At 40.8% G+C, this 13,100-nt stretch overlaps 1 protein-coding gene across 12 annotated transcripts in view; it reads left to right on the forward strand.

Annotated features, from left to right (window-relative positions):
• LOC132405014 (transcription factor 4-like) overlaps positions 1-13,100 on the forward strand; it is a 649,090-nt gene that overhangs the window by 303,123 nt on the left and 332,867 nt on the right. For all 12 annotated transcript variants that reach the window (XM_059989695.1, XM_059989690.1, XM_059989698.1 and 9 more), the window contains one exon: positions 11,608-11,666. In XM_059989695.1, coding sequence (XP_059845678.1) covers positions 11,608-11,666 — 59 coding nt within the window. The remainder of the gene's footprint in view (positions 1-11,607; positions 11,667-13,100) is intronic.

The following is a 13,100-nucleotide window of genomic DNA, read 5'->3' on the forward strand; positions in this document are numbered from 1 at the left end:
CCCTCTGGATTTCAGTGGGCGAAAATGGCATTGAGGAAACCCTGTGACTGAGAAGATGAATTTATCGGGGTTCTGTTTCTTTTTAATAAAAGCTCTCTGTGCAGCCTACTGGCTTCAGTAACTCTTTGGTACCTTTTCGATTTGTCTTTGCATGAGAGTTGGAAGTTTGCCCATTGATGTCATGGAAACACTTGAATCACTAAGAATGATTCATGTCTCTGCTTTCCTCCCATCCTCCCCCACACAGGCAGCAATAGTTCTTTTAACCCTTTTGCAGTATTTGGTATCAATGTTCATTCCAGATACGTTTGACACGTTCTCTTCTCTTATGTCTCTCACAACTATATTTTCATGTCTTTTTGCTGAGGAGATGGGAATCAGCAATAAAGAACAGGACAGTGTGTACCGCATGATCTCCACCAACCCAAACATTGCAATGAGGGGGGAGCTTGTCTGTTCAGTACTTTCCTCTCCAACAATAGACGCCCTCCTCCTCCTCCTCCCTCAGGACAATATCCGCCCTGCAAACTGCCTTTTCCAAAAGCTTCCTTCTGGAAAATGCTATTGAGCTATAAAGACAAAAAGCTCACGCCATCTTAAAAATTTCTATCCCCAGGCAGTTAATCTGATCAATCATTTTAGCTAGCCACCCCACCCTCCTCTATCTATTACCTCAGCCACTGCACTGCACTATAAGCATTTTAAGCCACTTTTGATAAGGCTGTTACACTGTAAATGCATGCTGGTGTTTATATATTGATACACGTTCTATTCCATATCTGTACTTTAATTTTATCTTTTAACATTTATTCTTTATAATTGTTGAATGTATTTTGTTGCATGTTACACCCTAACCAAATCCCCACATATATATAAATATATAGAACAGTTCTGTGCAGAAGTCTTAGGCACATAGAGCTTGGGGCAAAGTACTGTAGTAATTTTATGTATTGCACTGTACTGCTGCCACAGAAAAAAACAACTTTCATGACATATGTGAGTGATGATATTATTCTGATTCTGATATGGGTCTCTGTTGTGGACTGAGAGTGGGACGGGGGCAGGGAGAGGGGAATCATAGTTGGGAAAAGGAGGAGGGAGAGGGGAGGGTGCGGGATGTGCCAGAGAGACATTCTGTTATGATCAATGAGCCAATTGTTTGGAATCAAATGATGTTGCCTGGTGTCTCAGGGCTGGGTATGTCTGCACCCACACCACCCCCTGTCCCTCACATCCCTTTTCTGCCACCTGTCCCACATCACTCCACCCTCGCCACTCCCAACGTCCTTCACTCCCGCCAGATTTACAAACACGCTCTCTGCTCCACATTGACGAATATGAAAGTCTTAGGCACCCTGGCTATAGACTTTCCCAGAGTATTGTATATTGCAAATAAAGTTGATCTTTGATCCTCTCTCTTTCTCTCCACTCACCACGGCTGAGTAGTGGAGAACTTCATTCTTACACTGTGATCCATCCCAGCTGGTTATTTCACAAGTGGTGAACCTTGCTGTACAAAGCAAGATGAGTCTGCACGTGGATGCAGATTGCATTTCAAATTTATTCAGCACTACCTACAAGGGTGTTCAGTATTTCTCTCTGTCGTACTGGTCAAAGACAAGTGTAATTTCCTCTTTTCCCCAGGTTTGTCTGCATGTTATTAGCACAAACATAACATTGATGTGAAGTTGAAGGAAAAGAACAATAGAAGTGAATAGTTTTAATAAAATCAGAGAGAAAAAAACAGTCACTGTAGTTCTTGCTGCACCACATTTGTCTCTACATGTTTCAGTTCCTGTTTGTTCAGTAGGGTAAAAGTATAAATAATAGGGGTGTGTTTGCTAGATAAAAACGGAATTGGATCAGTTTCTTAATTTTAATCTTAAATGGTTCAAGTTTAATTATCATTCAACCATAAACATGAATACAGCTAAACGAAACATTGTTCCTCTGGGGCCAAGGTGCAAAACATAGAACCAACAGTCATACACAAGCACACATACACTAATTATGATAGTAGGAAAACATAGTCACAAAAAATAATGTAGCCCAAGTCCCTGAGCGTCCTGACCTGTTGATTGATGGTGCATGGGATGTTGTCCTAAAGTCACGTTTCTGCAAGAACAACCACGCAGGGGAATAATAATTTCTTGAATACAGTACTGTGCAGAAGTCCTAGGTATATAGCTAGGGTTCCTAAGCCTTATGTCCAGCGTTGTATTTGTCAATGTGAAGTGCAGAGTGAGCTTGTAAATCTGGTGGGAGCAAATGATGTTGGGAATGGCAAAGGTGTAGCGCCGTGGGAGGGGTTGCAGAGAAAGAGTGCTGGGGTGGCCCAGGTGCAGACTCACTCAGCCCTGTGACCCTATCAGAATCAGACTAGTCATCACTTACATACAGTAGGTCATGAAATTTGTTTTTTTTTGCAGCAATAGTACAGTGCAGTACATATAATTACTAAAAAACTGTGCAGAAGTCTTCAGAACCCTAGCTATATATGCCTAAGAGCTGCACAGTACTGTACTTTTCTCGATGCTATTATTCATGCTGTTCTAATGCTCATGAGGCATGCAATTTCCATTCATCAGCTCCAGATTAATTTTTGTCCAGTTGAAGTGTTGACATTGAAAACATTGTTAACCTTCTGCAAATAACTCATTGTTTTCAGCTTGCAGCAGAAAATATTTGGTGAAAAATCTCAGCAACAGAATCACGGCAAAGATTTGACGACAAACCATGGGATCTCAGAATATGCATATTTTCTTAATGCAGTTCAAATCTCTTTCAATTCTTAGTCTGTTTACTGGCTTTTAAACAAATTTAGTAAGGGCTCTGTGAAAATGTTGAAGCTATTTGAACTACTCTGACCAGACGTGTAATAGAGTATAAGCTATTCTCCAACACAAGTGACTCTATGGATGTTGGAAATCCAGAGCAACACAAAAATGGTGGAGGAATTCAGCAGGTCAGAAGAGGAATAAATAGTCAACACTTCAGGCAGTATCCCCTAACCATGTCCTGACGAAGAATCTACGCCCAAAATGTTGACTGTTTATTCATTTCCATAGATGCTGTCTGACCTGCTGAGTTCCTCCAGCATTTTGTGTATATTGCACTATTCTGTTGAAGGACTCAAATAAAAAGTTATCATTTGTCTATTTATTCAAAACACAGATATCCCTTTGTAAATTCTGATTTTATATTTTATTGAATAAATTGACCTTCAGCTGGTCAGCATGAACTATTGATTTAAATATGTTGTATGAAATGTAACTGACTTCTGGCATAAAATGCCCAAACACAAGACCTTAACACAAATAAGATTAAAACATTATAAAAATTAGCTCTGTCACTACTCTATCCCGACGAAGGGTCTTGGCCAGAAATTCCTTCTGTTCATTAATTTCCACAGATGCTACCTGACCAGTTGAGTTCCTCCAAGATTTCATGAGTGTTGCTTCGGATTTTCAGCATCTGTGGAATTTCTTGTTTTTACAGAAATCAGAATATCATTTTCATCTATCATGGGACAGCATAAAGATTCTGAGAATATTGTTACAAAATTAATTCTGTTGCTAATTCACTGTAATGTTATAGAATGTGCCACAGGAAAGCAGCATCCATCATTATGTACCCCCACCGTGAAGGCCATGCTCTCTACCTCGCTGCTGCCATCAGGCAGGAGGTACAGGCGCCTCAGGTCCCGCTCCACCAGGTTCAGCAACAGTTGTAATTCCTCAACCATCAGGCTCCTGAACCAGTGTGGATAACTTCACTGACGTCAACAATAAGCTGATTCCACAACCTACAGACTCACTTTCAAGGACTCTGCAACTAATGTTCTTGGTTTTATTTGTTCATTTGTTTGTTTGTTTGTTCATTTATTTGTATGTGCACAGTTTCTTCCCTTTCGCATGTTGGTTGTTTGATCACCTTTGTGTTCTGTTTCTTTGTTCTACTGTGAATGTCTGTGAGAAAATGAATCTCAGGGTAGTATATGGTGACAAATATGTGCTTTGATAATAATTTTACTTCTAACTGGTCTAACGTTTTCTGTGTTTGTCTGTCATTTGTATGTCATACATAAAAGGGTATGGTAGAGGACCTTGTGAATATAAAGGAAAAAAGGACAATAATTTAGCATGTAGTGTACACAAGTCAGCTAAGTATAACTTTGCCATCATAACAGGGATAGGGTTCCTCTTGCCCTCACCTTCCAACTCACAGACCTCTTTTTCCAGTACATCATTCCCCTCCCCCACTCCACTTTCTGTAAAAATCGCGCTCCACATGACTCCCTTATCCACTTGGCCCTCCTCTCTGATCTCTCTTCTGGCACTGCAAGCAGAACAAGTGCTACACTTGGCCCTACACCTCTTTTCTCAGGGCCCTAAACATTATTTTCAGGTGAGGCAACTTGTCACTTGGGAGTCTCTTGCCATTTTCTACCATACCAGTGCTTCTCTAAATCAGTGAGAACCAACGCTGATTGGGGAAACCATTTTGTCCAGCACCTTCACTCTATCCCATTTCCATTCTGACATGTCGGACCATGTGCTCCTCTTATGCCATGATGAGGCCCAAACTCAGGTTGAAGGATCATCACCTCAGCAACTGGGAAGCCTCTGACATGATGGCATGAGCACTGATTTCTCTAACTTATGGAAAATATTTCCCCCTTTCTCCTCTCTTTTTCTGTCCCTTGTTCTGGTTCCCCTCCTCAGCTGTCCATCACTTCCATCTGGTGTCCCTTCTCTTTCCCCTTATTCCATGGCCCACTCTCCTCTCCTATCAGGCTTCTTCTTCTTCAGCCCTTTACATCTTCCACCTATCTCCTGCCAGCTTTTTATTTCATCCCCACTCACCCATCTTCCCCCTCACCTGGTCTGACCAATCACCTGCCATCTTGTACCCCTTCCCCTCCCCCCCACCTTCTTATTCTGGCTTCTTCCCCTTTCCTTTCCAGTCCTGATGAAGAATCTCAGCCCAGAGCGTTGACTGTTTTATTCCCCTCCATAGACACTGCCTGACTCACTGAACTCCTCCAGCCTTCTGTGTGACTTGCAGAGAATCCTGTGGTTTCTTGACCTTACAACATCCCCTATGCAAAATTCCTCATTCAACTACAATTCAGATCAGAATGTCTTCATTCTTGTCAGAGATTCCCAACTGACCTTTGTAGATTTGTAGGAATATAGTTTAAAGTTGGAAGTTGAAAAATGCATAATGCATTTATCAGTGCTGTTTACCTCCTTAGAAAAATATCATCAGAAGCCTCAGGAGATCTCCTAGCAGTATTACTAAAACAAAACAAAATCAGAATCAGCCCAAAACGCCGACTGTATCATTTTCCATAGATGCTGCCTGGCCTGCTGAGTTCCTGCAGCTTTTTGTGTGTGTTACTCATGATTTAAGCATCTGCAGAATCTTTTATGTCTCAAAATAGCAATTTGTGCGATTTGATCGAGGCGCTTCTGTGTGGAACTTGCTCTGTGGCTGAAGCCTGCAGTCATCCATACTGAACTGGCTCAGTGGTTGTCACTCCTGGACTCTTTCAGGGACTCAAGTGTGACTTCAGTGAACTTCAGTTCTGAATGTTATTTGCTTACTTTTATTGTTTGTACAAATTGTTTTTTCTCTGCACAATTATTTGATAAAGAATGTATTCTTTCTTTTCTTTAATAAGCTGTGTGTTAATTTGCTCACTTTTTGCTGTTTGTATGATTTGTTCTTTTTCTTCAACCGGGTTCCATGGTGCTTCTTTGTTTTATGGCTGCCTGCATGTGGACGAATCCTGGAGTCAATAATAAATATACTTTTAAGCCATTTTGCTTGTGTTATGTTTGAACTGTCTACTCCACGTCATCTTATAGTCAAAGTAAGTGGAAAGCTGGGAACAGAATTCCATGGATCAGCTCATGGTGGTGCTCATGGGGGATCTGACGTACATCATAACCTGACTGTAAAATGATTTGTAGATGCCTTTCTAATTTGTTTTCTATCCATAATACTGTGATTTCTTCTTCTGAATGAGAGCTCTAAGGGTATCAACAAGTGCAGGCCATTACTGGATTACAAATACCCAACTTATGTATACTTCCTCAGATGAATGAGTACCCGTAATGTTATTAAATTCAATAGTTCAATGTACATTATTCATATGAGTGTCAGAAACTGTCTTCTTTTCTATGGATGGACCTTAAGACAAAGACTAAATAACAGTTATTACCCTACAATGATTAGGGTCCTGATCCAAGGTGGATAACTTCACTCACCTCAACACTGAGTTGATTCCATAACCTACAGACTCACTTTCAAGACTCCATAACTCATGTTCTCAGCATTATTTATTTTTTTATTTGCACAATTTGTCTTCTTTTATACATTGGTTGTTTGTCAATATTCATTTTTAGTTTCTCGTAAGTTCTATTGTATTTCTTTATTTTTTGTAAATAAGGCAAATAAGTACAAAATGGTGACATATACATGCCTATAAAAAGTATTCGCCCCCCCCCCCCAAGGAAGTTTTCATGTTTTATTGTTTTACAACATTGAATCACAATGGATTTAATATGGCTTTTTTGACACTGATCAACAGGAAAAGACTCTTTTATGTCAAAGTGAAACAGATCTCTACAAAGTGATCTAAATCAATTACAAATATAAAACACAGAATAGATGGCATAAGTATTCACCCCCTTTAATATGACACACCGAATCATCACTGGTGCAGCCAATTGGTTTTAGGAGTCACATAATTAGTTAAATGGAGATCTGTGTGCAGTCAAGGTGTTTCAATTGATTGCAGTAAGAATACACCTGTATCTGGAAGGTCCAGCTGCTGGTGAGTCAGAGTCTGGAGGAAAACTACACCATAAAGACAACAGAATACTCCAAGCAACTCAGCAAAATGGTTAATGAAAGTATAAGCCAGGAGATAAGTCTCGTGGGGTACAGTTCAGTCAATAATCAAGAAATGAAATGAGTAAGACACATTTGTAAATCTGCCTTGAGCAGGCTGCGTTCAAAAACTGAGTGACCATGCAAGAAGGGGACTGGGAGGTCACCGAGAGACCTATGACAAGCTTCAGTAGCTGAGATGGGAGAGACTGCGCATTTAACAATTGTTGCCCGGGTGCTTCACCAGTCACAGCTTCATGGGAGAGCGGCAAAGAGAAAGCCACAGCTGAAAAAAAACTCTGATGAAATCTCGGCTGGAGTTTACCAGAAGGCATGTGGGAGAATTCTGAAGTCAGCTGAAAAGAAGTTCTATGGTCTGATGAAACCAAAATTGAGCTTTTTGGCCATCAGACTAACTGCTACATTTGGTGTAAGCCAAACGCCACACATCATCAAAAACACATCATCCCTAGCATGAAGCATGGTTGTGACCGCATCATGCTGTGGGGATGCTTCACTGCAGCAGGCCCTGGAAGGCTTGTGAAGTTCGAGGATAAAATGAATGCAGCAAAATACATGGAAATTTTGCTAGAAAACCTGATGCAGTCTGCAAGAGAACTGCGACTTGTGAGAAGATTTCTTTTCCAACAAAACAATGACCCCAGACATAAAGCCAAAGCTACACAGGACTGGATTAAAAACAACAAATCTACTATCCTGGAATTGCCACATCGGTGTCCAGGCCTCAATCTAATTGAGAAATTGTGGCTGGACTTGAAAAGGGATGTTTGCTTATGATCCCCATGCAATCTAACAGAGCTTGTGCAGTTTTGTAAAGTAGATTGGGGGGAAAATCCTGTTTCCAGATGTGCAAAGCTAACAGACACCTATTCATACAGACTCATTCACAGCTGTAATTGCTGCCAAAGGTGCATCTACTAAATACTGACTTGAAGTGGTGAATGAGTTATGCAATCAGTTATCTTGTGTTCTATATTTGTAGTTAATTTAGATCACTTTTCAGAGATCTGTTTTCACTTTGACACAGAAGAGTCTTTTTCTGTTGATCAGTGTCAAAAAAGCCAAATTAAATCCATTGTGATTCAATGTTTGTAGAACAATAAATATGAAAACTTCTTGGGAATGGGAATACTTTTTATAGGCACTCTATGTGCTCGGATAATAGATTTTATTTTGACTTTGATAGGAGCAGAATTAAGTCAATCAGCACATGGAGTCTGCTCTGCCATTCCATCAAGATTTATTGACCTATGTTCCCTCTCAAACCCATTCTCCCACATTTTCCCCATAACGTTTGACATCCTGACTAATCCAGAACCTAGCAACCTCCGCTTTAAATATACCCAGTGACTGGGCCTCCATAGCTGTCTGTGGTAAAGAATTCTACATTCACCACCCTGAGTTCCAGCCAATTTTAATCACTCTTAATACTACTTCAAAGCAATTTACTTGATCAACATCACAATCCTCTTTGTAATAGCTTGCTGTAAAGAAACTGGTTACAAAATTTCTTTTATTACACAGTGAGCTCACTTGAGAATGGCAGATCTAATTTCCTCTCTCTCTTCACTTTTAGTAGTGATTCTTCCTTATCAGCCTTAATGTGCTTCTAATGTCAATCATCACAGTCACCATCTAGGCCATGCTCTCTTCTCTACCATTGGGCAGGAGGTACAGGGGTCTTAAGTCTCACACCACCAGCTTCAGGAACAGTTAACACGTACAAACAAGCTGGATGATCTCAGCAGGTCAGGCAGCATCCGTTGAAATGAGCAGTCAATGTTTCGGGCCGAGACCCTTCATCAGGACTGAAGAAGGAGGGGGCAGGGGCCCTATAAAGAAGTTGGGGGGAGGGGGAAGGTGTAGGTGAAAAACCAATCAGAGGAAAGATCAAGGGGTGGAGGAGGGGATAGGCAGGAGAGGTGAAGAAGGAATGTTAGGGGAAAGCACTATGGGTAGTAGCAGAAGGCAGGATCATGAGAGAGGTGACAGGCAGCTGGAAGAGGAGGCAGAATGAAAGTGGGATGGGGGAAGAGAGAGGGAGGGAATTACCAGAAGTTGGAGAATTCAGGAACAGTTATTATCCTTCCACCATTAGGCTCCTGAACGAGCATGGATAACCTCATTTACCTCAACAATGAACTGATTCCAGAGCCTATGGACTCCACAACTCATGTACTCAGTCTTATCAATCTATCTATCTGTTTCTTTATTTGTTTTTCTATTTATACATCTATTTTACTTATGTATCCCATCCTCTTTTCACCTGGGAATTTTTTATCTGCTGAGTTCCACAACAGTTACTGACCCAGTTTTCTCTTTGACATACTGAGTAGACATGCCATGCACTTTCTGTAACTTACTACCAATTTCCACTGTTTGTCTTTTGATCTCACCTTATTTTGGCTCTTCTGCTAATCCTGGGCTGTTGCTCTTCCTGGAAATCAGTGCATAACTCTGCACTTCTGTGAATGTCACCACAGTGGTGCTATAAACTGTCATTAATGTACAGCTCACAGCACTCGTTCTCCTCTGCTGCCGCATTGTAACGGTAGGGGTGACGGATTCAATTTTTCACTTTGGAATAGGTGTTAATATAACTTAATGAATGCGGTGAAGGGAGCTACAAGGTCAAAATCCAGTCTTTAAAGTTTCAGCTGACTTTCTGAATCTACTCTTCTGTGCCCTTGTCTGGTGCTTGAACAGTTTGAGTTTGAGCATTTGTGTGTTCCTCGGAGCCACTCTGTCATAGCAGACCTTGTGTGGGGATGCCCAGGTTTATCAGCTTGCCTAAGATTTGAAACCTAAGTTTAAAGGTTCGAACTTCAAAGTAAATTTATTATCGACCTGCATATAAGTTGCCATATACTGTACAGCCCCGAGATTTATTTTCTTATGGGCATACATAGTAAACACAAAGAAACATTAGGATCAGTGAAAGACCACACCCAAGAAGCTGTGCAAGTACAAAAAGGGAAAAAGTAAAATAATAATAATAAATAAGTAATAAATATCGAAAAATGGGATGAAGAGTCCATGAAAGTGAGGGCATAGTTTGTGGCAGCAGTTCAGTGAGTGGAGTGGGTGAGGTTGAGTGTAGGTTCAAGAGCCTGCTGGTTAGAAACATAGAAACATAGAAAACAGGTGCAGGAGTAGGCCATTCCGCCCTTCGAGCCTGCACCACCATTCAGTATGATCATGGTTAAGAGGTGATCACTGTTCCTGAACCTGCTGGTGTCAGTCCTGAGGCTCCAGTACCTCCTTTCTGACGGCAGCAGCGAGTAGGAAGCATTGCCTGGGTTCCTTGATGATGGATACTGCTTTCCTGTGACACCACTCCATGTACATGTGCTTAATGGTGGTGAGGGTTTTGTTTTAGATTTTTAATGGATCCTGGTATCAGAATCAGAATCACTGACATCTGTCGTGAAATTTGTTGCTATGTGGCAGCATTTCATGGCAATACATAAAGTATACTATATGTTGGAATAAAAAATATATATGTTTTGCTGCAGCAGTACAGTGCAACCGTGTAATTAATTTTCTTACAGGTATTTACAGAAAAATAAATAACTGCAATAGAATTTATGAAAAACTATTAGCAAAGACTGACAACCAACCAATGAGCAAAAGAGACAAACTACAAAAACTAATATTGAGAACATGTGGCAGAGTCCTTGAAAGTGAATCCATAGATTGTGGAGTTAATTCAGATTTAAGATGAGTGAAGTTATCCATATTGATTCAGGAATCTGTTGGTTGTAGAATAATAACTCTTCCTGAACCTGGTGGTGTATAAATCCTGCTTGATGATATAGCCGCAAGCAGAGAGTTGATCGGGGTGTGCGACATGGTAAGGGGCATAGATTGAGTGGCCAAACAAAAACTTTCCCAAAGCTGACATGGCAAATGTGAGAGGACATAGTTTTATGGTGAAGAGAGGAATGCATAAGTGGGGGATGTCAGTGGCAGAATTTTTCACACAGTGAGTGGTGGATATATGGAACACAGTGTCAGGAGTGTTGGCAGAGGCAGATATATTAGGGCGATTTAAAGGAATCATAAGTCATATAGATGGAAAGAAGTGGAGGGTTATGTGGGAGGGAATGGTTAGATTGATCTTAGAAAAAGTTAAAGGGGATGCAAAACATTGTGGCCCAAAGACTCTGTACTGTGCTGGACTGTTGTATGTCCTAAATAGAGTGGGTGAGCCAGCCTATATATGTGATACTGTTAACATCCTAAGAGGGAGATCTATCAAAATAGATTACATTATTTTCTTCCTGAATCACATTCCAAAATAAATAATGGACTTGGTGAGCATAGAGTTCAAAGCAAATTCATTATCAAAGTACATTTCTGTCGCCATTTTCTTGCAGGCATATTCAGTAAATCCAAGAAACTTAATAGAATCAATGAAAGACCACATCCAACAGGGCGGACAAACAACCAATGAGCAAAAAACCAGAATGTGCAAATATAAAAGAAAAATTAAAAATATCAATAACAAACAAATAATCAATAAATATTGAGAATGTGAGATGAAGAGTCGTTGGAAGTGTCGATGGGTTGTGGGACCATTTCAGTGATGAGTTAAGCGTATTTGCTAATGCTGAGGTCACATCGATTCTGTTATGTTGGTCCTGCTATGCAGTGGCTAATTTTGTGCAAATCTTTGTTTTACAGGCAAAGCAGACAGGACGTCATTCCCATTCGTGAGGGACTCCAGTATGCAGGGTTGTCAGGTCAGTGATACATTCCTTCTTTTTTTAATCATCAGATGCATATTTATGTTTTACCATTGTGTCCAAAACAATCGAAATTTTATGAGAGAGGTATTGTATGTTTAGGACTTGCTCACACCAACCTTTACCTTCACAATCATTTTGCTCTATAAACAAGGCTGGACTGGTTATACTTGATGGTTTACCTCTTTGAAGAAGCAGTTTTCCATAACAGAAAACTATTGCAAATTTAGCCTGTTAAAGTTGATTCTGGGTGGGAGTGACCAGAAACTTCCTGATGAGCATTGCTGTTGATCAGGTTAAAGAGAAGTTTTTAAAATCAGCTTTATTTATCACATGCATGTGGAAATGTACAGTAAAATGCGTCATTTGCTTCAAATCAAATCAGCGAGGGTTGTGCTACCACATTTCTGGCAGCAACATAGCATGCCCAGAACTCACTAATCCTAAGTGATACGTCTTTGGAATGTGGGAAGAAACCAGGGTATCTGGAGGAAACTAAAGAGTTATGGGGAGATTGTACAGACAGTGCAGGGAATCGAATCCAGATCAGGGACCGTAGGCACTGTAAAACAATTGTAAAACTAACTGCCGTGCTACTGTGCCGAACTGTGGAAGTGCACACTGAAGTGACAGAAGTTCTAGGCCATCCAAAACTTCCTTTGGACTTCAGGAGAGTGGGCCTATGCTGAAACCTTACCAGCTGCTGGAAAACATCTAGCATTCTGAAGTTGTGACTAAATTGGAATGAACCTGGAAGGGTTAAAGAGGGTTTAACCAACCAGCCTCCTTCCCCCACAGGTCCTGATAGTTATTAGAGATGAGGTTAGCTCTATTTGTCACATTACATTGAAACGTGCCATGAAATGCATCGTTTATGTCAAGTTCAATCAGTGAGGATTGTATTGGGCAAGTGTCACCATGCTTCGAGTGCCAACATAGCATGTCCACAACCCACTGCTCCTAATGGTACATCTTTGGAATGTGGATGGAAACTGGTTCACCCAGAGGAAACACACATGGTCATGGGGAGAACATACAAATTCCTTGCAGACAGTGATGAGGAATTGAATCCTGATCTTACAGCTGGTGCACTGTAAATCTTTGGTTCAACGGCCACGGTACCATGCTGTCTTAAGTTTCACCACCAAGAAGTAAAACAACAAGTGGGACTTAAACTACACTTGGATCCACATGGCTCATCCAGCAACAAGGTTGATAGATGATTTAACAATAGTTAGCCAGTGAGGATGTTGGGCTTGTACTCTGTATGAAACATGTGGGCGTTCCACCCAGCAGTGTAACACTCGAATATTAGAAGTGGAAGTTCATGTTTGCTGCATTGAAACACATAGCAAGGGCAAAGAAGAGATTTATGAAGATGCTGTCTGGACTTGAGGGCCTCAGTTATAACGAGACGTTGGCCACACTAGA

The sequence above is a fragment of the Hypanus sabinus genome, chromosome 14 (assembly GCF_030144855.1).
Source record: "Hypanus sabinus isolate sHypSab1 chromosome 14, sHypSab1.hap1, whole genome shotgun sequence".
Taxonomy (NCBI): Eukaryota; Metazoa; Chordata; class Chondrichthyes; order Myliobatiformes; family Dasyatidae; genus Hypanus; species Hypanus sabinus.